A 22651-nucleotide genomic window follows, 5' to 3' on the forward strand; every position below is an offset into this window, starting at 1 on the left:
CTACCCTTCAAAGGACTTGGCTTCACACTGTTATGAAAGCTTTATCCTGAGCACAAACTTCCAGGTACAAATCTACCTTTTATGGACACACCTGAAACAGTTTCTTCTGGATGGACTTTCAGCAATCCTCCAATGCCTACATATGCATGACTGTCATTCAACATCACTAAATAACTACATAGTCATCTCTCTAAATTGAAGGCCAATTCCACTTTCTCTATAACCTTTTTAAGGCTTTGTGGGTGAACAGAGCTAGATGTCAGCCTGGATAAGAGTTTGTTAAAACACAGCCTCCTCAAACAAAAATACTGAATAAGCCCAGCTGATTAAAATACTCACTCGCTACCCAGCCACTTGTCAAGCTAGTGATTAGCTGGGACATTTGCCTAAATGATACTTGTGAACATGAAAAGGGCTTTGCAGTCAGACGTGATTATTCACAGGAGTGGCATCTCACAGGCACCATTAAATTGGGGAACCATAAGAAAGAAGAAAGGGACCATTTTCATACCACTGAGGAGATTCATGTAAATGCTAGACAGACACGGTTCACACCCACCATATATAAAGTTAATCTTACTGGAAACGATGAGGGTAACCCCTAAGCAAGAAGTTAAACACTAAGGACAAATGAGATGTTGTAAATGCAAAATTTGATGTTCTCTCAAGCTTAACCCCTAACCAATGATGCCTTAGTCCTCTGACCCTGAAGATCCTGACTCCATGCAGTTGGATGTGTGAGTAGGGAGCACAGGGGTATAATATGTTTACTAGGGGACAGGAAGCCATCAGTGGCACTGGACGTGGCTAGAGGCTACATTATTCTACTGCTCTCCAGAATAAAGGACAGACAGACTTCATTCTCCCTTTTCTCTGCTCTCTTCCTTCACGCCCCTTCTGTCTGCCTAAGACTAGGAGCTCAAGAACAGGAGGCCCTGCCATTTCCTGCAGTTATCGAAATCCCTGTGGCATGTAACAAAGCTTCTCTCTAAATTCCAGGGTTGGGGGGGTCGAGGGAGAGACTGCTCACTCACAGCACACCAAGATAGTCGCAAATGAAGAATCCTAAGCCATCACAGTTGACTATGCAGGTCTGCTCAGACCTTTACCCCCAAATCAGTCAGGCCTGGAGCTGGCACGCAGAGTTAAAACTGCCCTGACCCCTGTCAGCCTAGTCAGAACCATGTTTAAAAATAGATTAGTTCAGGCTTGCAAAGAAGTCACCAGCTCACAAAAACATCTTCATTGCCTCTCTTCCCCACATAAGCAACCCAAAGAGTAAGGTAAATTAGGTATGTTGTATTTTTTTTTCTTCATGTTTTTTAATAGCTGCCCACTGGGCCTGGAAGAGTAGACAAGGAATAGAGCAGAATGGTTGGATGAACTTCCACCACTGGGTCTGTAAAAGCCTAGAAATAATTTGGTCTAGGTCTAAACGCTAATAGCATGCTGCCAAGTCTCTTTCTGAAAAGCATAAAAGCAAAATATCCCATTCCTGCAAGCAAACCAACCACAAGGGTGGTGCCAAGAACTTTCGGGGCCCTTTTCTTGGCCACCCGGAATGCAGTTGGCAGCACTGCAGAGATTAATATATTGTTGACATGTCCCAAAACCTTGTTAAATGTTTTTCTCTTCAAGACACGCTCATAATAGGTTTCCAAGTTCGGTCGCTTTCCATTTCCCCAGTTTCTCCTCGCAAAGCCCAGGAACTTCAGGCGATGCAAGGTGACAGCAAGCGAGACATCTGCCAGGGTGAAGGACTCTCCGCAGAGCCAAGGCTGACGGCCCTCTTCTAAGCAAAGAAGGAGAGATGAACAGTGAGGGGTCACTCCTGTATTGAGAAACTCACATGCACCAAACGTGTGAGAACCCAGATGAAGGCTACGTTTCATATCCCTGACACTCACACTTGGTAAATAATTTCTGCTAAAAAATTAAAGTTCACACAAATGAATCCCGGGGGATGGGAGACTGGGTCACAACTTTCAGCCTTGTAGGGCCTTAGAATTGGAGCCATTTGAGCTGAAAGCTTATCTTTTTGTTAATTTTCTGAGGTTTTGAGAATCTCCAAACTAGGCTCAGAAGTTAACATGTATTTTCTCCTGTTAACAATAACACAGGTCAGTCTTAGGAAAATTCATAACGTTTGAAAAATAAAATTCATACATGACACTGTAGTGTCATGTATGGTTGCTGCTCTCCACTATTTAGTTAAAGTAGAAGGGAGTTTCTATGGTGAAATAAGTTTTAGGTAACATGATCTTCAACTTAATTAGAATAGCACAAATGGTCTATTTGGCCAGAGGTATAATCATTGATTACAGGGACAATATATGTGTGCTCAGAGTCAATCTGCAGACTTATGCATGCTGACTCCCATTTTACAATTTATTTTAGATGAGATCCCATCTCCCTGGCAAAGGGGAAAGAAATAGAGAGAATATCCTCATTTATTTTCGGTTATTGAACCAAACCACCTTAAATGCAAATTCTTCAAACAGCTTAGTTGTACCTCACCAATCCTCATTTAAATGGTGCCAAAAAATCCTTTCCTAGTCATATTTCACAGACCTGAAGACTGATTTACAATTAGACCCCCAGCTTAGCTGAATTCAATATTACTGCTGTTGTCATAAATTATAATTCCCCAGGAGTAACACCAATCACAAATTATGGAATATTTTTGGTGAAATCTAAGAATGTTTTTATAAATCCTCTGGTGTCCAAGAGGAGAAATAGTGTGTATAAGAACCTACCTGGGGTTTCTTCATTTCTTCTTTGTAACTCAGTTTCAACTTGATCCAAAACCTTCTCCAACTCATCAAGAATTTTCTTCAAGTATTTTACATTGTCATGGTCAAGCAGCTTTGACTAATTAACACAAATAACTAATATGTTATTTATGCCTATAAAAATCTATGTCAAAAAAAAGAAGATATATAGACTCTTTCAGAGCTAGAGTCTGCTTATTCTAAACAATGACAGGAAATAGGGTCACTTCGTTAAAGCAAAAGCAAACTTAAGAGAGAACATCCCAGCTGTGAAAACACTCTTGCGGCCAGACCCACAGCTCGCTGGCAACTCCTGTAGCCCAAGTGACCAGAAAAGGCAAAGTACAGGAGGGACACAAAGGTCGCCTCATATGTCCAATTCAAAGATGAAATTGTAGAAGCTATAATGGAATGAATAGTCAGAAGAACAACAAGCTCTGATGCAGTGAGCAGAGTAACTGAAAGTATGGAATGTGTTGGAAACTCAGGCATTGGGACAGACGCTTATCCTAATTAAGATTAGGTGAAGGAAGATGGAAAATAGAGGAAGATTTCAGGGGGATTGATATGTGCTACATTTTGTTATTTGGCCATGAGGAAAGAATCAATGGAAAGAGAAAGGCTGACTATTGCCTACGAAGCCAAACCTTGCTCTTTAGGGGGAAAACAAGTCACTCACCTAGGAAAACCTTAATGTAGTTGGATACCTGGAATTCTGAAATTCATTCTAGAAGAACATTTTAGAAAATAACTTGCTTTCCACATTTTATAACTTTCATTGGCAATCACCCTGTACAATGTCTGCTTTTTAAGCAACTGACTTTAGGTTTGAATATCAAATCTAATAAAGAAAATTATTTCTAAAAGCACAGCCTAAGCCAATGGTAACATGTGTACTGTGGACTTACAATATTTAACAGAAGGTATTTTAGAAATAGTAATACTTTACAAAAAAAAAAGTACATTTAATATAAACTGTCAGTGCTAATGGGACAGCCTGGTTTACTTACTTTAAGACGCTTCTGCTTGGCAATGTAGGCCTCTTGTAAATCTGGGTTTTCTTCAGCGAGCTTCTTGAGTTCAGACTCAGTATTACCAATTTGGCCTGATGATAAAAACAATCTTAATAGAAATTATTTTCTCCCTTCGGATCCTCCCAGGATGGGAGATGCATGCTGAAAGTAGATTATAGACCGAACATGAGTACCACTCAATGCCTCTTTTGCAAACCACAGCACCCAAAAGGAGAGAAAGAACAAAAGGGAATGCCCTGCCACAGAGGTGGGGTGGGGGGATTGAGGGGGTGGGAGAGAGACTGGGATCTGTGATGGTGGAAAATAGGCACTGGTGGAGGGATGGGTACTCGATCATTGTATAACTGAAACCCAAGCACAAAAATTTGTAAGTCTACAACTGTACCTCATGGTGTTTGACTAATAAAAATTGAAAAAAAAATGAGTAGCAGAAAAAAAGAAATTATTTTCTCCCTTCTATACAAAAAAAGTGGGGAAATATTAATGAGAGTACGGGTTCTGGGATTCATGTCCTCTTTGGCCTAGAACTTCACATCTCTGGCCTGTCTGCTCCCTTTTAAAATGAAAGTATCAGAATATTGACTATGGAGGATGATTAAATATGAGCCCAGACTCCTGACCTGAGGCGGCGCCCATCTCATCTTAATTCCAGGTCAGAACAGCTGCCGGCTCGCGACCCTGGGACCTCCATCTTTCCCTGCAGGACCCCAGGTGTCCCCCGTGATGCCTGAAGAGAAGCAGTTTTGAGCGTCTGCCCTGCCCTCTTCACTCCTGACCTGAGGCGGCGCCCATCTCATCTTAATTCCAGGACCCCAGGTGTCCCCCGTGATGCCTGAAGAGAAGCAGTTTTGAGCGTCTGCCCTGCCCTCTTCACTCCTGACCTGAGGCGGCGCCCATCTCATCTTAATTCCAGGTCAGAACAGCTGCCGGCTCGCGACCCTGGGACCTCCATCTTTCCCTGCAGGACCCCAGGTGTCCCCCGTAATGCCTGAAGAGAAGCAGTTTTGAGCGTCTGCCCTGCCCTCTTCACTCCTGACCTGACGGCGGCGCCCATCTCATCCCAAACCCAGGGTTCTGTAGAGACGTGGCCTCCTCAAAGTGGGCGTGGCCTCAAAAGTGGGCGTGGCTTAATTTCCAGCGGGCGGCCGCAGGTTGTTTTCCCACACTAAGGAACCTACTACCCAAGGAATCTAGTAACCCAATCTACTCAGCAATATGAAGAAACAAAGAAAATCTCCAACACAAGGGGAGAACAACGAAAACAATCTAGACCATTCTGTCAATACAGCTCACCTAAGGGACCTCTCTGACATAGAATTCAGGTACGAAGTCATCAAGATGTTCAATCAACTCAATGAAACAGTCAGACAGACAGCCAGTAACACCACAGAAAAAATAGACAAATTACGAGAAGAAATGAGGGCAGAAATGTCACGATTAAAAGATTCCATAGATGAAATGAGAAATTCAGTTTCTTCTCTTAAAAATAGAATGACCGCAGCTGAAGAGAGAATCAGTGACCTGGAAGATCAGCTGCAACAAGCCAACACGCAACAACAAACACTGGCAAGGGACCTCAAAATGGCTCTACAGAGAATCAGAGTCCTAGCAGATGACTCCAAGAGGAACAATATTAGAATCATGGGACTACCTGAACCTCAGGGAAACAATCCCAATGAAAAAAACACCGTCAAACAAATCATTGCTGAAAACTTCCCAGAGCTGCACAATGCAGACATTCAGGTTCAAGGAGCCCGAAGGGTGCCAGCTAAAAGAGACCCCAACAAAAACACTCCAAGACATATCATACTTAGAATGATTGATACTGCCGATAGAGACACAATACTGCAAGCAGCAAGAGCAAAGAAGGAAATCACATACAAAGGAGCATCCCTTAGATTCACAGCAGACCTATCAGAGGAAACCCTACAAGCCCGAAGGCAGTGGCGAGATATAGTCAAAAAACTCATGGAAATGAATGCTTCCCCAAGAATACTCTACCCGGCTAAACTCTCCCTCAAAATCGAAGGAACAGTACATTATTTTATAGATAAACAGCAGCTCAGGAACTTCATAGACTCAAAACCAAACCTAAAGCAAGGCCTAAAGGGGCTACTATAAGAAAAGACAAACCCTACAACCACAACACACCTGCACAGAAACATGACACAAAACCCCATAACCATTCTCTCTCTCAATGTCAACGGTCTAAATTCACCAGTTAAGAGACACAGAGTGGCAAAATGGATACAGAGACAGAACCCAACATTCTGCTGCCTACAAGAAACTCGCCTCAACAGCCAGAGCAAACACAGACTCAAAGTCAAAGGATGGAATACAATCCTGCAAGCAAACAACTCCCTCAAAAAAGCTGGGGTGGCCATACTAGTATCTGACAACATTAATTTCACCTTGAAAAAGATTAGAAGGGACAGTGAAGGCTATTTTCTCTTCATCAAGGGATACGTACAACAGGAAGAAATCACACTCTTAAATGTATACGCACCTAATGAGGGAACAGCTAAATATTTAAAACAACTGCTAACAGATTTTAAGGAGGACATCACTACCAACACAATAGTACTTGGAGACTTCAACATCGCCTTATCACCTCTGGATAGATCAACACGAACAAAACCCAGCAAGGAATTATTGGCTTTGAAAGAAGTAATAGAAGAGAAAGGGCTTATGGACTTATACAGGGCTTTACACCCCAAAAAGAAAGAATACACATTCTTCTCCAGTGCGCACGGAACATTTTCCAAAATAGACCATGTGCTAGGACACAAAACATACCTCAACAGAATCAAGAAGATAGAAATAGTATCAGCCATCTTTTCAGACCATGATGCACTGAGGATAGAAGTGAATCACACACAGACACGGAGAACCAAATCAAACACCTGGAAATTAAACAACTCGATGCTGAACAATGAGTGGGTCAGGAACGAAGTCAAGGATGAAATCAAAAGATACCTGGAAACAAATGAGAATGAAGACACAAACTACCAGAACTTATGGGATGCAGCGAAAGCTGTATTAAGGGGAAAATTTATAGCTCTGCAAGCCTATCTTAAGTCGATAGAAACGATGCACATAAACAATTTGACCTCACAGCTCAAGACCTTAGAAAAGGATCAACAGAAAGAGCCTAAATCAGGCAGAAGGAAAGAGATCATAAAACTTAGAGCAGAAATCAACGACATGGAAAACAAAGAAACAATCCGAAAGATCAATGAAACCAAGAGCTGGTTCTTCGAGAAAATAAATAAGATAGATAAACCACTAGCAACACTCACAAAGAAACAGAGAGAGAGAACCCTAATAAATCGAATCAGAAATAAGAATGGGGATATCACAACAGAAACTAAAGAAATTCAAGAGATCATCAGAGACTACTTTGAAAGTCTCTATGCCACGAAACACAAGAACCTAGAAGAAATGGATAAATTCCTGGATCTCTACCATCTCCCAAAGCTGAATCAAGAAGATATAGAGTACCTGAATAGACCCATTCACATCAAGGAAATTGAAACTGTAATCAAAAGTCTTCCCAAAAACAAAAGCCCAGGCCCAGACGGATTTACTAGCGAATTTTTCCAAACATTTAAAGAGGACCTATTGCCAATTCTTCTCAAGCTTTTCCAGGAAATTGAAAAAACAGAAACTCTCCCAAACAGCTTCTATGAAGCCCATATCTCTCTAATACCAAAAGGAAACAAAGACACCACAAGAAAAGAAAACTACAGGCCAATATCCCTGATGAACACGGATGCGAAGATTCTCAACAAAATACTAGCCAATAGAATACAACAACTCATCAAAAAGATCATACATCATGACCAAGTAGGATTCATCCCAGGGATGCAAGGATGGTTCAACATTCGGAAATCAATCAACATAATCCATCATATCAACAAAAGAAAAGATAAAAATCATATGATCATATCAATAGACGCAGAGAAAGCTTTTGACAAGATCCAGCACCCATTCATGATGAAAACCCTTGCCAAAATGGGGATAGAGGGGACTTTCCTCAATATAGTTAAAGCCATCTACCACAAACCTACAGCAAACATCATCCTCAATGGGGAAAAACTGAGACCCTTCCCCCTAAGGTCAGGGACGAGACAAGGATGCCCACTCTCTCCACTACTGTTCAATGTAGTACTGGGAGTACTTGCAATGGCGATTAGGCAAGAGAAAGATGTTGGGGGCATCCAGATAGGGAAGGAGGAGGTTAGGCTCTCACTATTCGCAGATGACATGATACTGTACTTGGAGAACCCTAGGACCTCTACCAAGAAACTCCTAGAAACAATAGGCTTGTATGGTGAAGTGGCAGGCTATAAAATCAATACCCAAAAATCCATGGCATTCCTATACGCAAATAGTGAAGGAGAGGCAAGTGACATCAAGAAAACAATCCCATTCACAATTGTGCCCCAGAAAATCAAGTATCTAGGAATCAGCTTAGCTAAGGAAGTAAAGGACCTGTACAGGGAAAACTGCAAAACGCTACTTCAGGAGGTAAAGGAGGACACGAGGAAATGGAAAGATATCCCCTGTTCATGGATGGGGAGAATCAACATCATCAAAATGGCGATACTTCCCAAAGCACTATACAAATTCAATGCAATCCCTATAAGGATGCCCATGGCATTCTTCAAGGAGATGGAGCGAACACTCCTGAGGTTTATATGGAACGGTAAGCCCCCACGAATAGCTAAAGCAATTCTTGGGAAAAGGAAGGTGGGAGGAATCAACCTCCCTAACTTCAAACTCTACTACAGGGCAGTGATAATTAAAACAGCATGGTACTGGAACAAGGGCAGAGCTGCAGACCAATGGAACAGAGTTGAATATACTGACATTTCCTCCCAAACATATAATCATCTGATTTTTGATAAGGGGGCAGGAGAAGTGAAATGGAGCAGGGAAAGCCTCTTCAACAGACTGTGCTGGCAAAATTGGACGGCTGCATGCAGAAAGGTGGGCTCAGATCTCTGCCTAACACCATGCACAAAAGTGGGATCAAGGTGGATTTATGACCTCAACATCAGACCAGAATCCATAGTGTTTATTGAAGACAAAGTCGGCAAAGCTCTCCATGATATTGAAGCTGATGGTATCTTCGGGGATGTCACGCCACTGGCCGAGCAGGTGGAAGCGGAGATAGACAAATGGGACTGTCTTGGACTGAGAAGCTTCTGCACCTCCAAAGAGGCAGTGACCAGGATACAGGGACAGCCTACAGAATGGGAAAGGATATTCACCAAGTACACATCCGGCAGGGGGTTGATGTCGGGGGTATACAGGGTACTGGTTGGACTCCACGGGAAGAGATCACCCAACCCCATCAAAAAATGGGGTGAGGAAATGAACAGAAACTTTCGCAAGGAAGAAATTCGAGTGGCAGAAGGGCACATGAGAAAATGCTCTGCATCACTGATCGTCAGAGAGATGCAGATCAAAACAACAGTGAGATGTCATTTCACACCACAGAGACTGGCCCACATCCACAAGAACAAAAGCAACCGGTGCTGGCGCGGATGTGGCGAGAAAGGGACCCTCCTTCACTGCTGGTGGGAATGCCGGCTGGTCCAACCCTTTTGGAAAACAGTATGGACGACTCTCAAAAAATTAGAATTTGATCTCCCATTTGACCCAGCTATAGCACTCCTGGGAATATATCCCAGAGAGGCAAAAAGGTATAGTCGAAGTGACATCTGCAATTGTTTGTTCATTGCAGCACTCTTTACAATAGCCAGAATCTGGAAAAAACCTGAGTGCCCAAGAACAGATGACTGGTTAAAGAAACTTTGGTACATTTACACAATGGAGTACTATGTAGCTGTTAGAAAAGATGAAGTTATGAAATTTACATACAAATGGTACTACATGGAAAGTATCATGTTAAGCGAAATGAGTCAGAAAGAGCGGGATAGACACAGAAAGATTGCATTCATCTGGGGAACATAAAGCAACAAAAAGGGAGAGTGACACACAGGAATGGCTGAGATTAGTACCAGGAATTTTGCTCCATGAATGGAAGGCCAGCCACAGGCTCTAGGTGAAAAGGAAGCTCAGATAGAGAAGAGAGTACCAAATGAAGGGTGTTGTGAGGGCCCTCCCAGGGTGGGAGAAGCATGCTAAAAGTAGTCGATAGACCAAACATGATTGCCACTCAAAGCCTCTCTTGCAAAACACAGTACCCAAAAGAAGAGAGAGAGAACAAGGGGGAATACCCTGCCACAGAGGCAGGATGGGACGGGGGGGGGGGGGGGATGAGGGTGGGGGGGATGCTGGGACCCATTGGGATGGATGACGGGCACTGGTGGAGGTATGGGGACTTGATCATTGTATAACTGAAACCCAAGCACAAAATTTGTAAGCCTATAACTGTACCTCATGGTTTTTCACTAATAAAAAAAAGAAAAAAAAATAAATAAATAAATATGAGCCCAGAAAAAAGTACTTAGTGCAATGCCCAGCATGTCACAATACTCAATGTCACCTTCCCTTATCTGCTTATAACAATTACTGCTGCAATTTCGTGTACTAACCTTACTCTGACTTCAAAATAAGAGGAAAAGAAAGAGTTGGTTATTGCAGTCAGTCTCATTAATACACCAATCACTAAATTTAGAAGTAGAGCAATGGTTAGAAATCCTATAGTTTTGCCCCTTTGTAACAAAACAAAATAATGGACCAAATCTGTACACTCAGGTGCTCAGAAGTCCCAGCAAATCCAAGTTTTTCCAAATCCCAGTTCAATTGTCCATGAGACCATGTTATATTCTTGAATTTTCCACAGACTACTCTTACAAGTTCTACCCAAGCCTGACCGCTAAAACCAGGAAACTGAACATCAGATTCTATAAACTATAAAACTGTAAATATCTTGTTTGCTGATGAGCTGAAGCAGAGATTAACCTGATGGGTGCATGGATTGATTTATAACATAGACTTCCATGAGGCAAACTGAACTCTTCCCATTCTTTTCTCAATGACAATGGGATGTGGTAATTCTCAAGGAAAGCAAATTAAGAGAAACTTAAAACAGACTTCCAGAAATTTACATACTGCGAATCCTTGTTGTTGCATAAGCTGGGATCATGGAGTCCACAGTTAGCTCAGGATGTAAAATGCAGCCATGTGTATAAGCATCCATCGGCAAGGAGTCCAGCAGCTCTCGATAATGCTGGACCCGTGGGTAATACATACTTTCTTTATCGGGCATCAGTCTGGGTGTTTTTTCTAAAATTGACACACAGAGACATACAAATATTGAAGAAAAGGTTACAAATGCGATGTTACATCCCATAGCAAAAGTAAAAGCTCAATTCCCCTCATCAAAACATTTTTGACATTACGTTAGGGAAATTTTAAAATTTTATCTCAAAATTCAAGATTTTTAATGATCGGATACATTAGAGAAGATCCTAAACCATGATCACATTGGCTTTCTCTTACTTTCCAACTTTAAAAATTATGACTTAATCTTCAAGGTCCTGTTAAATATGCCAAAAGCTCCTTGTGGTATTCCCAAACCTAGTGGTATTCACCAACCTCCTACAACAGCCAACATCTGTGTCTGGAATACCTCCCTTTTCATACACAAAATACTTTGTACATAGTCTGTTGGCGCTCTTGTCATCTGAATTGTTTATATCTTTCTGCCCCTTGAGCCACTTCAGTAATGAAGGCATGGCACAGATTTTAGGGTTTAGTAAATGTTGATTAAGTAAATTAAAGTTCATTATCAGATGATGATCAAGGACACTCTTTCCTAGGTTCCAATTTCAATCAGTGGGCTGGTTAATGACCCAAAATGATAGACATAAGCAGATGACTGACCATCCTCATAGATTTCATCAAGAATGCCTAATATTTAACTCTGGAAATATTAGAGTTCTGCCTAAATTTTTATTTTCTGGTTAGAGTCTGGACTATAAAATTTCGGGGCAGAAATCAAATACCATTCTCTGTTGTCTTCCCAGAGCCTAACACTTATTCATAGTAGGTGATCAATAAATATCAATGAATGGATGAATGAATGAATAAATATATTTGATCAAGAGCAGTTCTGTAATAATTTGAAGCCCTGAAATCTAGTTATAGAAAAGCTTTTCCAAAAGCTCTCACCCAATTAGAGGAAGAACAATAACTGGTCTTGCAGATAGTACAAGGTGCTTCCATGATCCTGATTTGATCTGTAATTAACATTATGATTTCCAGAATACTACCAGGAGTGACCCCTGAACAGAACCAGAAGGCAAACCCTGAGCATCATTAGGTGTAACCAAACCCTCCAGTCTCCTAACTCTTATGGCAATGCTCCTTTTTATTATATCATGTAACTTCTTCACTTTCACTAAGAAAAAAAAAAGTTAACCACATGACTCAAAGATCAGAACAATGACCCTTTAGAATTACTTTCATATAAGGTGAATATGCTCGAGAACATCATGTGACGACTGGAATGGGAAGAAATGGGAGTGAAGATAGACGGTTGGCAACTACACCACCTCTGCTTCACTGATGACATCATTCTAATAACACCAAACATTAGCCAAGTGGCACAAATGCTGGCTGACTTCGACCGTGTGAAAGGGTCGGACTATAGCTGAATCTCACAAAGACAATGTTTATGAGAAACTGTCTCATTCCTGACGTTCCATTCGTTCTCAACAGGACAAACATCTCCAAATGCAATAGTTATGTGTACCTAGGTCGAGAAGTCAACATGATGAATGACCTGGCACCTAAGTTGCACAGAAGGAAGAGAGTGGCTTGAAATGCTTTCAAGAGCTTCGAAGAAATAGCTAAGAAGACAAAGAAACTCCAGCTCCAGGTACATCTCTTCGATTCCACTGTTCTTCCTGCATTAACATATGCCTCAGAGACCTGGGCCCTATGAAAACAGGATGTGAACGGGTCTCCCAAAGAGGAATCGAAAGAGCTATGCTTGGAGTATCATGCTTCACTCAAATGAGAGAAAGAATCTGGAGTTCCAACCTCCGTCGATGGTCAAGAATCAGGGACGGTGTCTCGTTTGCCAAGGCGTCAAAAATCAGATGGGCTGGATAGGTAATGAGATTTGGAGACAACCGCTGGACTAGAGCCATTACCAACTGGATTCCACGGGACATCAAAAGATCGCGTGGCCGCCCACCTACGAGATGGTAGGACTTCTTCGTCAAGACCCTAAATGATCAGTTTGAGGCTGTCCATGTTCCTAGAACAAGCAGATGTCATTGGGCTACACTAGAACGCTACAGGGACAAATGGAGATGTTACTGGCGCCTGCTTGAGCAGGTCAATGAGTAAAGGGATATCAAGTGATCAAGTGATCAAGATGAATTAAGGTAAACTACATGACTCAAAGGTCAGGGCCAAGGCACTTGAAAAACTTTCATCTCATTTTCAAACTCCTGTCGAAAAATGCCAACAAGCCGACTTCACACTTGACAAGTCTCAAATTTATTCACTTATTACTTTGAGTCATTATTTTAATTTCGAATCGTTTTAAGTATCACCTCCTTATCCATAAGTATTGACGATTCAAGTTAGTTGTCACAGAATAAGTGTTTCCATCAGTATCTCTCATAAGACCAAACTCAGGGGATAAAGCTTTCTGAGATAAGAGGGCATTTCTAATGTGTGTTTGTGGGGAGTGGGGGGGGAAGGGAGGAGGGGTCACGAGGGGGCAGTGATTAGATTATTCATCAATCATCAATCCAGTGAGAAAATATCAAATTTCCTGCTAGAGAGTCCAATTCTGGAGACTGCAATAAAATAACCAAGAGTGAAGCTTCAGCAAGCTGGAACGATAGCACAGCGGTAGGGTGTTTGCCTTGCATGCAGCCAGCCCAGCCGAGCCGGTTTGATTGCTCTGTCCCTCTCAGAGAGCCGGGCAAGCCAACGAGAGTATCTCGCCCGCAAGCTACCCGTGATATATTCAATATGCCAAACACAGTTAACAAGTCTCAAAATGCAGACATTACTGAGTCCGCTCAGGCAAATCGATGAACAACGGGAGGACAGTGTTTGACAGTGTTTTGAAGCTTCAGCTATTTATTGCTCACCCTCAGCAGATTTAACTAACTAGAGCACAGATCCTTGCTGGCCCTTCATGAGTAGGAGACAGTAAGGAATCTGCAGGACCTGAGTTCTAAGAGCCCTTCAAACAAATCACCAGGATTCCAAGCACTGCATTATAGGCCTTTGCAGGACTGGAAGCCCTCTAAGGCATATAAGTGAAATATAGCATGTTAAAACAGTAAGGTAAGTAAGTAAAGTAAAGGTCCTCCCGTTGATCATCGATTTGCTCGAGCGGGCCCAGTAACGTCTCCATTGGAGACTTTGTTGTTACTGTGTTTGGCATATCGAATACGTCACAGGGAGCTTGCCAGTCTCTGCCGTGTGGGCGAGATATTCTCGGTAGCTTGCCGGGCTCTCCGAGAGGGGCGGAGGACTCGAACTCGGATCGGCCATGTTGGCTGCGTGCAAGGCAAACGCCCTACCACTGTGCTATCGCTCCAGCCCCAAAATAAATTTAAATTATAAAATACTAATATGGAAACCGTTTATTTATTTATATTGGTAATATATATAACAATAGGACTAATGCCTACATAATTTCAAAGTAATATAAGAATCAATGATATTTTAAGATAACCTGCAATAGGGTATGCCATGAACATATCTATGATTTCTATTGGTAAAGAAGTTACAGGAATTCTCATGCCTATGCTGGAAATACAAAATTAGCTGGGTTTTTTTTCTATCTATGATCTCAAATCTCCTGAGTTCTATTCATAACTCTCTAAGGGAAACACTTCTCAAAGTGTGAACTGTGGATCCCAGGATTTCCCAAGATACTCCCATTGAATCCACAAAGTTAACACTTCTGTTATAGTAACACTGAGATATTAATTGCTTTGGCAATCTGATTTTCTTTCTTTGCCAGTTTTCCAAAGGCTAAGAATATGGGAAGACTCCATCACTGACATTTTAATGAGAGGTGTACATTTGGGCACGGGAAAAAATTTCTGCCCCTTGGATTATTATTGTGACTGTTCAGCATAATGAAAAGTTCATAGAAGAGATCAGAAGGATCCAGAGAGATAACAGAGGGATTAAGACACATGTTTTACATGTGGGTGGCTGACCCTGGTTTGATTCCAGGCAGGAGAAGGCTCCCTGAGCATCATCAGGTACTGCCCTGGAGGCCTCCTAAGCAAGGCCCAGGTGGCCCCAGTAATCCCTGACACAGCAGGACCTGAGTAGCACCACATCCTCAGGGACCCTCACGCTGAACCACTATTGGTTGGCCAAGAATCTCTGAAAGCAGCCCTGGGCCTCTTGAGCATTGGCTGGGAGGCCCCAAACCAAACCAAACAAAATACCAAGTTAGCAAAGGAAAAAAAATTTACTTAATAATACATTAACATTAAAATTTTCTGCCACGTACATTTTCTCAAATGTACGTGGCAGAAAATATTGAAGAAAAGGAACTTATTGAAGGAAAATATTGAAGAAAATTATCAACTTATTGAAGGAAATTATTGAAGGGAAATATCGAAGAAAAGTATCAAGGAGGGGGATAGGTAATTTCATATTTAAAAAAAGTGGGAGTAGATCTTACACAGATTTTACAGAAATTTAATCTGGCAACAAAAGGATGCATTTCTCAAAAAGGGAAGTCATCCTCACTGAAAAGCACACCTCAGAAAGATAAACCCCCAGTGACATAACTTTAGGTCACAGAGAGGGGGAGCTGTGATTATTTCTTTTGTTTGGGAAAAAGCAAAGAGGAAATTGCTTCTCGACACCCGACACCAGCAGCCACTGCTCCTACCTAATTAATCTGCATTTCTAAGAAACTGTGAACAGCCTCTGCAAAGGCCACAGGGCCTGGGTGGACCTTCAATTTACAGTGCCTTGGTAATTTACAGGTAAGGGGCACAATAAAACAAAGCCTATTTTCCTTTGAGGGGAAAAAGGTATCTCAGGCTTCATGTTTTTAATTTGTCTCAGCTTTAATTTGGAATACAATATAAATATTAAAAGATATGGCTGACATAAACAATCTCAAGTGTCCTCAATTTTTAAGACAAAAGTGCCTCTTGAGACTCAAAAGTTGAGAAACTGCTGCTCTGGGGGTTAAGCATCTCAGTAAGTGATACAGCGATTCAGAGGGTTCCCATACAATCACATGTAGGGTTTCTGGCTCAGGTTGGATTTTCAGCACCAGGTCTAGTAAGGCTCCAGAAGAACATTCCACTTCCTGGGGCTAAAGCAATAGCACAGCGGGTAGGTTGTTTTCCCTGCATGAGGCCAAGCCAGCAAGCCAGGTTTGATTCCCAGCATCCCATATGGTCCCCTGAGCACCGCCAGGAGGAATTTCTGAGTGCAGAGCCAGGAGTAACCCCTGAGCATTGCTGGGTGTGACCCAAAGCAAAAATAATAATAATAATAAAAATAACAATAATAATAAAATAAAAATTTTTAAAAGAACATTCTACTTCCTTCCTAGGAAAGTCACTGAGGAAAGGAGAAATAACACCTAATAGCTTTCTGGAACGTTACATAAGGTGAAGAAAGACAAAGGCACGTAAGTAATTTTCTCCTATTCAGAGAACTTCTGTGATGTAACTAACTCTAAAAACACTAAGGAAGAGAGCCAAACCATAGTAAAGTGAGTAGGGTATTTGCCTTGCATGTGGCCCACCCTGGTTTGCCAAGTATCTCCTATGATTCCCCAAGACCACCAGGAGTGTTCAGGAATATTCCCTAGCACAGAGCCAGGAAGAAGTTCTGAGTACAGCTGGGTGTGGGGCCCCCAAAAAAGAAAAAAGAAACACTATCAGAGAGTACATGAGATGCCCAATGAAGCCACCTTTTCTTCCAAAAAGAGCAACTCACTTTCCTTCTACTTTTTCGAGGGGTTGGGCTTCCCAAGTGGTACTCAGGGATCTTGGGAGCCTTATTCCATAGTTCTCCGCCAACCAGGTAGATGGTTCAATGTGAGGGCTCCAAGATGAGATAATGTTCAAATCTGGTGGAGCTCACAGTTACCCCAGTCACCCCCAGTCAGGGCTGCACCCAACAATGCTCCAGGGACCATGTGGTCTGGGAACCTAGCTGGGTGGGCTGCACATCAGACCTGATCCTTAACTACAGTCCTCTGGCCCCAGCCATAGGCTCACTTCCTAACTCAGAGATGCCCTAACCAGTATCTGGAGTGACCACTGTGCTCAGACGGGCCTCATACCCACAGCACAGCAGTTTTCACAGCCTCTGGAAAGGAGATTTTTGAAAAGCAACTGGGAAGCTCCTTTAAATTATACAAGGGATCATCCTCATTTCATCCTATTTTATTTTCCAATCCTTCTAGGAAAAAGTCACTATCACTGTCCCTGTCCTCCCTTTGTTCATTGATTTGTTCGAGCAGGCCCAGTAACGTCTCCATTATGACACTTGTTACTGTGTTTGGCATATCAAATACATCATGAGTAGCTTGCCAGGCTTTGCCATGCGGGCGAGATACTAAGCTAGGAAAAGTATCTTTGTTAAAATATTTAAAACAGAAAATCTTTTTCGGGTATTCAACTTGAATCCACAGTGAGAAAACAGCTGATGTTTACAGAGACAAGGAGGCAGAGATTCAAGGAACTTCAAAGAAAGCCAGGAGAGAGTACTCAGCCCTCCGGAGAAGGATTTCTACAGGAAAGCAATGAGTAGCCAATTGGAAAAACATACAAGAAAAAAACAAATGAGTAAAGTGACAGGAGATTCAACTTCCTAAAAGAACGAGGGGACAAGGCAGACCTTGTATTACACCTGAATTTAAGCTTCAAATTAGAAGCAGAGAGGTATAAAGCAGAGAGATGTGATAAACCTGAGAAAGAGAAAAACAGAAGAAGCTGTTTCAAAAGTCAGAAACAATAGAAGCGTTCTGCAGTATTTTCATGGGACAAAGAGCTCCAAACATTCTCAAGTCGCAGTTTGGCTGGCTAGAATAGCAATGGTGATGAGCCCCTATTAAAGAAAATGACACACACTTTCTCCAAAAACAAAATACAATATTCTGGAGGCTTAAAAACATATATCCTATTGTTTACTAACTACTATGTTCTTGTTTCCTACATTCTCCAGTAATCACAGAAATCACAGTAATCACAGGTACTACATAGCCTTGTTTTAAAGACTCCCCACTTAGGTTTATCTGATAACTTCCAGGTCTTCCTTATTAGCTCAAGAAAAATATATTCAACATCCCTTTGCTGATCTTTATATTTTACTTAAAGTATGAGATATTTAAATATATTACTTAAAATATTTTTGTTTTACTTAAAATATCATGTGCATCACAGAGCTAAACAAAATTCTGCCCTTCAAAAAGTCAGAGAACAAGCTGTTTAAAAATATAATAATGATAAACAGAGAAGCCAAAGGTATGGTTACCAAGGGACTATAATTCAAATCATTACTCTGGGACACTTGAAAGATCTAATCTAACCACAATACAGAAAAATATGTGGTGTCTAATTATAGAAATAAGCTATCTACATCTAGGATATTCTGAGAAAAAAGCAAATTTATGATAATATTTATAATAAAGTAACACCTTTAATACTGAATTATATTTGCTTAACTGGTATTATAATTAAGACATTTAACAGAAACATGTATAATTAGGGCAAAAATGCATTTATCAGATTTTTGCAATTGTTGAATAAATGTAATATAGAATTAGGATTATTACATTTTAATGTATTCATACATCTACTGAAAATTGAACAAAAATCAGTTTTATAAAAGTTACTTTTTAAAGCCACTTTTATTTGCACAATTACGCCTTTTGAAGATTCATTTTCTTTTATTTACCACATATTTGCTCCTCACTCACTCCTTACTCATCCATTCCAATGAGTAAGGAGAGGCTGCTAAAACCTCAGGGCTGGGACGAATGGAGATGTTACTGGCGCCCGCTCGAGCAAATGGATGAACAATGGAATGACAGTGACACTGACAGTGTTATTTGCTCCACATTCAGAAACTCTGCTATTCTGCAACTTCAGTAGCTATACTGGAAAACACATACAGCTATGAAGCCATCTCTAAGCGCCTTTTATTGATGTATTTAATGAATCTCAATAATAATTCCATAGGGTCCTGAAAAATGCAAGGCTAAGAGGACATGTCTTTTTGTGGTCAGTCCTGAACCAATCCCTGCTTCCACACAGTCTTCAAACATAGCCAGATATATACCTACTGCTGGGGTAACTCAAAGAGTCCCCAATATTTCAGAGACTGCTGGGTAACTCAGAGAGTTCCCAGCATATGGTCAGTTACTGCTGGGGTAATTCAGAGAAACCCCAACATACGGCCCAAGCAGTACCATATCCTCAGGCCTATGCCTGAGACCCAATTTGCTTAGTATCACTGGGAGGGGTCTCTGGGTATCCTTTACACAGCTTGAGGAACCCAAATAATAATAATGATAATGATAATAATAATAATAATAATTTCTTAGGTAAATGCTTTTCAATGCTCTTACAACTTCAAAATTAACATCCTTTTAAAAATCTGGTACAGCTGAGTTTCAATATATTTTGACAAAATTGTATCCTTAAGTTAAATTTATATTTCCTGATCATGACTTAAATGTGATATATTATTCCCATGCTACAATACATTTAATATTTCCAGACTATATTCTGTTTCCTAAGAATACTTTAGTATGATAAAAGTCATGGGACGTGATTTTTCAGAGAACTCACCGGACCTCATATTCACTATATGACATCCTTGATTCCAGGTTCCTACTGAATTTTTCAACAGTAATAAAAAAATTCTATGTCAGGGGCTGGAGTGATAGCACAGCGGGTAGGGCGTTTGCCTTGCACGCGGCCGACACGGGTTCGATTCCCAGCATCCCATATGGTCCCCCGAGCACTGCCAGGAGTGATTCCTGAGTGCAGAGCCAGGAATAACCCCTGAGCATCGCCGGGTGTGACCCAAAAAGCAAAAAAAAAAAAAAAATCTATGTCATGTAGGGCCATATATTATGTGTTACATGTTTGATAACCCCAGTACAAAGGTCAAGGCATTTGTCTTGCATGCAGCCAACACTGGTTATGTTCTCCACACCACATATGGTCACCCTAGCACCACGAGCAATGACCCCTGAGCGAAGAGCCAGATATAAGCCTTGAGCACAAAAGGCAAGTAACATGGATATTTCTAATATTTTGTAGTTATTTCATGTCCACATTCTATTGCCCTGTGGCAAAATTAAATTCACTAAAGAAGGTTATAAATAGTAAAAGATGCAGGTTTAAATACTGTGTCTCCATATTCACCTTAACTCATTTACCTTCCCTGTGTTTCTCAGGATTGCTTACTATCATACCTTATATAGCTTAACCAACTACTGGTTTTGTTTTTTGTTTTTTGTTTCTGTTTTTTTGCTTTTTGTGTCACACCTGGCAATGCACAGGGGTTACTCCTGGCTCTGCACTCAGGAATAACTCCTGACGGTGCCTGGGGGGAACCATATGCAATGCTGGGAATCGAACCCATGTCGGCCGCGTACAAGGCAAACGCCCTACCCAGTGTGCTATCGCTCCAGCCCCAACCAACTAATGTTTTAATGTAATTATTTTTCATTACATACCCAGATGGAAAAAAAGTGTCATGTACATGTAAAGAAGCCAGTAAAAGTGAGTTGCAATGAAGCACATGCACATATTAGAAACAGCATTATTAAGTTTATAGAATGTTGATTACTTAAAAGGACCATAAGTAAACCATATAATTTCCTAAAAAGAGAGGCAAAATTCAAACTAAACAGAAGTAACACAGACAAAAAACTCAAAATGCACCAGTATTCTAATTCTCCCTTGCCTAAGATTTATTCCTCTTTCCGCCTCTTACTGTTTTTGTCCCTTGCATTGAAACTATTTTTTAAGTGGGACTATTTGGTAGACTAGAAGAGTATAATGTTCATAAGTACATCTATAATATCAATAATATGCAACTGACTTCAAGACATTTTTGAGAGTTCGGAATTGAATTTCAACATAAAGTTCCAACATTAAAGCTAGAAGTATACATGAAATTCTTTTAAACATAGTTAAAAATTACTTTCTATGAAACACATTGTTGGCATACTTTTTGTCTCATGGAAACGGAAACATTTTTTTTCTAAGCCACCACCACAAAACCAAAAAGGGAAAGGAAGGAAAGAACTGAGAGGAAGGAAGGAGGGAATGAGGGAAGGAGGAAGGGGAAGCGGGAAAAGGAGAGAGGGAGGGACATATATTATCTTGAAAGGAAAACCAAAAAAATCGCAAATAGCCTTAACATTACCATCCAGGAAAGTCTGTTCAAGATAATCAATGATCTGAGTGGCCTCACAAATTATGTTTTCCCCGTGGATAAGGACAGGCACTTCTCCAGTTGAGTTCAAACGCATAAACCAAGGCTCATTGTGCTCACTCAAGGGCAGACTTACATCATGTTCCTCGCACTTCAATGCCTTTTCAGCAATTACCAAGCGCACCTGGAAGAGTCCGCAGTGGTTACTACAACAGTATGTAGGTGCTCAATTAAATGACATCCCTGGACACAATAAGCACTTCTATTTCCCCCCAAACACCTCTATTTCCCATACTCTTTTTGACTTTTCCTGTTCCTGAAATTAACTAGTGGGGTATCGTCAAGCGTCTTACACGTACCAAGTGGAAAAGATGATAAAAATAATTATAATAATTTATGAAAATAATTTCAGTTACATTCATTCGGCAGCCAGGTTCCCCATCACCACTTTGGTAGGGGCCCTAAACCTAATCAGGTCCTCCCCAGATTTTTAAAAAAAAAAAAGCGAAATACACAAATGGTAGGCCTTGTTGAAAAAAAAAAAAAGACTGTAAACAAGAAATACTAAAGGAGGGAACTGTGGATTTCGCGTCACTGATCACGGTGCTTTTCTCTGCCTCCCTCCCCACGGCCCGAGGGGACCAGGCCTCCATCCCACATGGCAAAGGTGATGTTTTCCTGCGGCCTTCCGTGAGTTGCAACTCCAGGGAGCTCGGCGGGCTCCTCGGTTCTCCCTGCAGGATGCAACATCCCCGGGAGGGAGCGCGGCCGCCTTTGGGCCCTTAGGAGACAGGAGACGGCGGGGAAGGGGCCCGCCCGGGCTCCCGGGAGCTGTCCTGGTGCTGAAACCCGATCCGCGCCGCCGGGCCGTCACCTTTTGAGAGCTGAAGGAATGCGTCCAGTGGTAGAGGATGAGCTTCACCTCCGCGTCCGCCTTGTCCTCTCCCATCGGGGGCGCATCCCCTCTCGGCTCCTCCGGCCTCTGAGCCATTGCGGGGTGCGAGAGCGCGCGAGGGCGTCACCTGTCCGCCCTGGGGCCCCGGGCAAGCAGAGCGACGTTGCTCTTTCTCCTACACCGCACAGCCTCCCCCAGCGGGAGAGAAGAGTTCAGGGAGACGAACAGATCACTGGGAAGTGTAGTTTCCGCCGTGGGAAAGCTGGGGAACAGAGTCTGAAAAGGTGCGGGGGCGTCTGCCAGGATGCAGAGCCTCTGGAACGCCACCGCCCTCTGCCAGGTTGCAGTTAAATCGGTTTCCCAGGAGGCAATCTGAAAATGAGCCCCCGGTTATTCAGATGAGTCATGAATAGTGTTGATCGCAAGTTAACCTTTCGGTGCAGCTCGAGTATATGTTAGGCAGCAGTTGCTGTTTCGGTTGAGTAAGGCTGGAGGGTTTCTGTTGAAGACTGCGTGTGCCTTTTGTAGAAAGGAAAGAGCAATTGACGCACAGAAAC

General features: G+C 41.9%; 1 protein-coding gene across 2 annotated transcripts; it reads right to left on the reverse strand.

The window, feature by feature from the left end:
- Positions 1-1108: 1108 nt before the first annotated feature.
- GDAP1 (ganglioside induced differentiation associated protein 1) lies at positions 1109-22233 on the reverse strand. Of its 2 annotated transcripts, none has more exons than XM_056129341.1 (6): positions 22074-22233; positions 21191-21383; positions 10892-11065; positions 3782-3876; positions 2757-2871; positions 1109-1792 (listed from the first exon to the last, which is right to left on the reverse strand). In XM_056129341.1, the coding sequence occupies exons 1-6, from the start codon at positions 22188-22190 to the stop codon at positions 1410-1412; spliced, it is 1077 nt and encodes a 358-aa protein (XP_055985316.1). In that variant the 5' UTR covers positions 22191-22233; the 3' UTR covers positions 1109-1409. The 2 variants fall into 2 exon arrangements, with proteins under 2 accessions (XP_055985316.1, XP_055985392.1); XM_056129417.1 differs by having other exon boundaries at positions 21336-21383; positions 22074-22163.
- Positions 22234-22651: the final 418 nt, after the last annotated feature.

The sequence above is a fragment of the Sorex fumeus genome, unplaced genomic scaffold, assembly GCF_029834395.1.
Source record: "Sorex fumeus unplaced genomic scaffold, SorFum_2.1 ptg000002l, whole genome shotgun sequence".
In the NCBI taxonomy this organism is placed as follows: Eukaryota; Metazoa; Chordata; class Mammalia; order Eulipotyphla; family Soricidae; genus Sorex; species Sorex fumeus.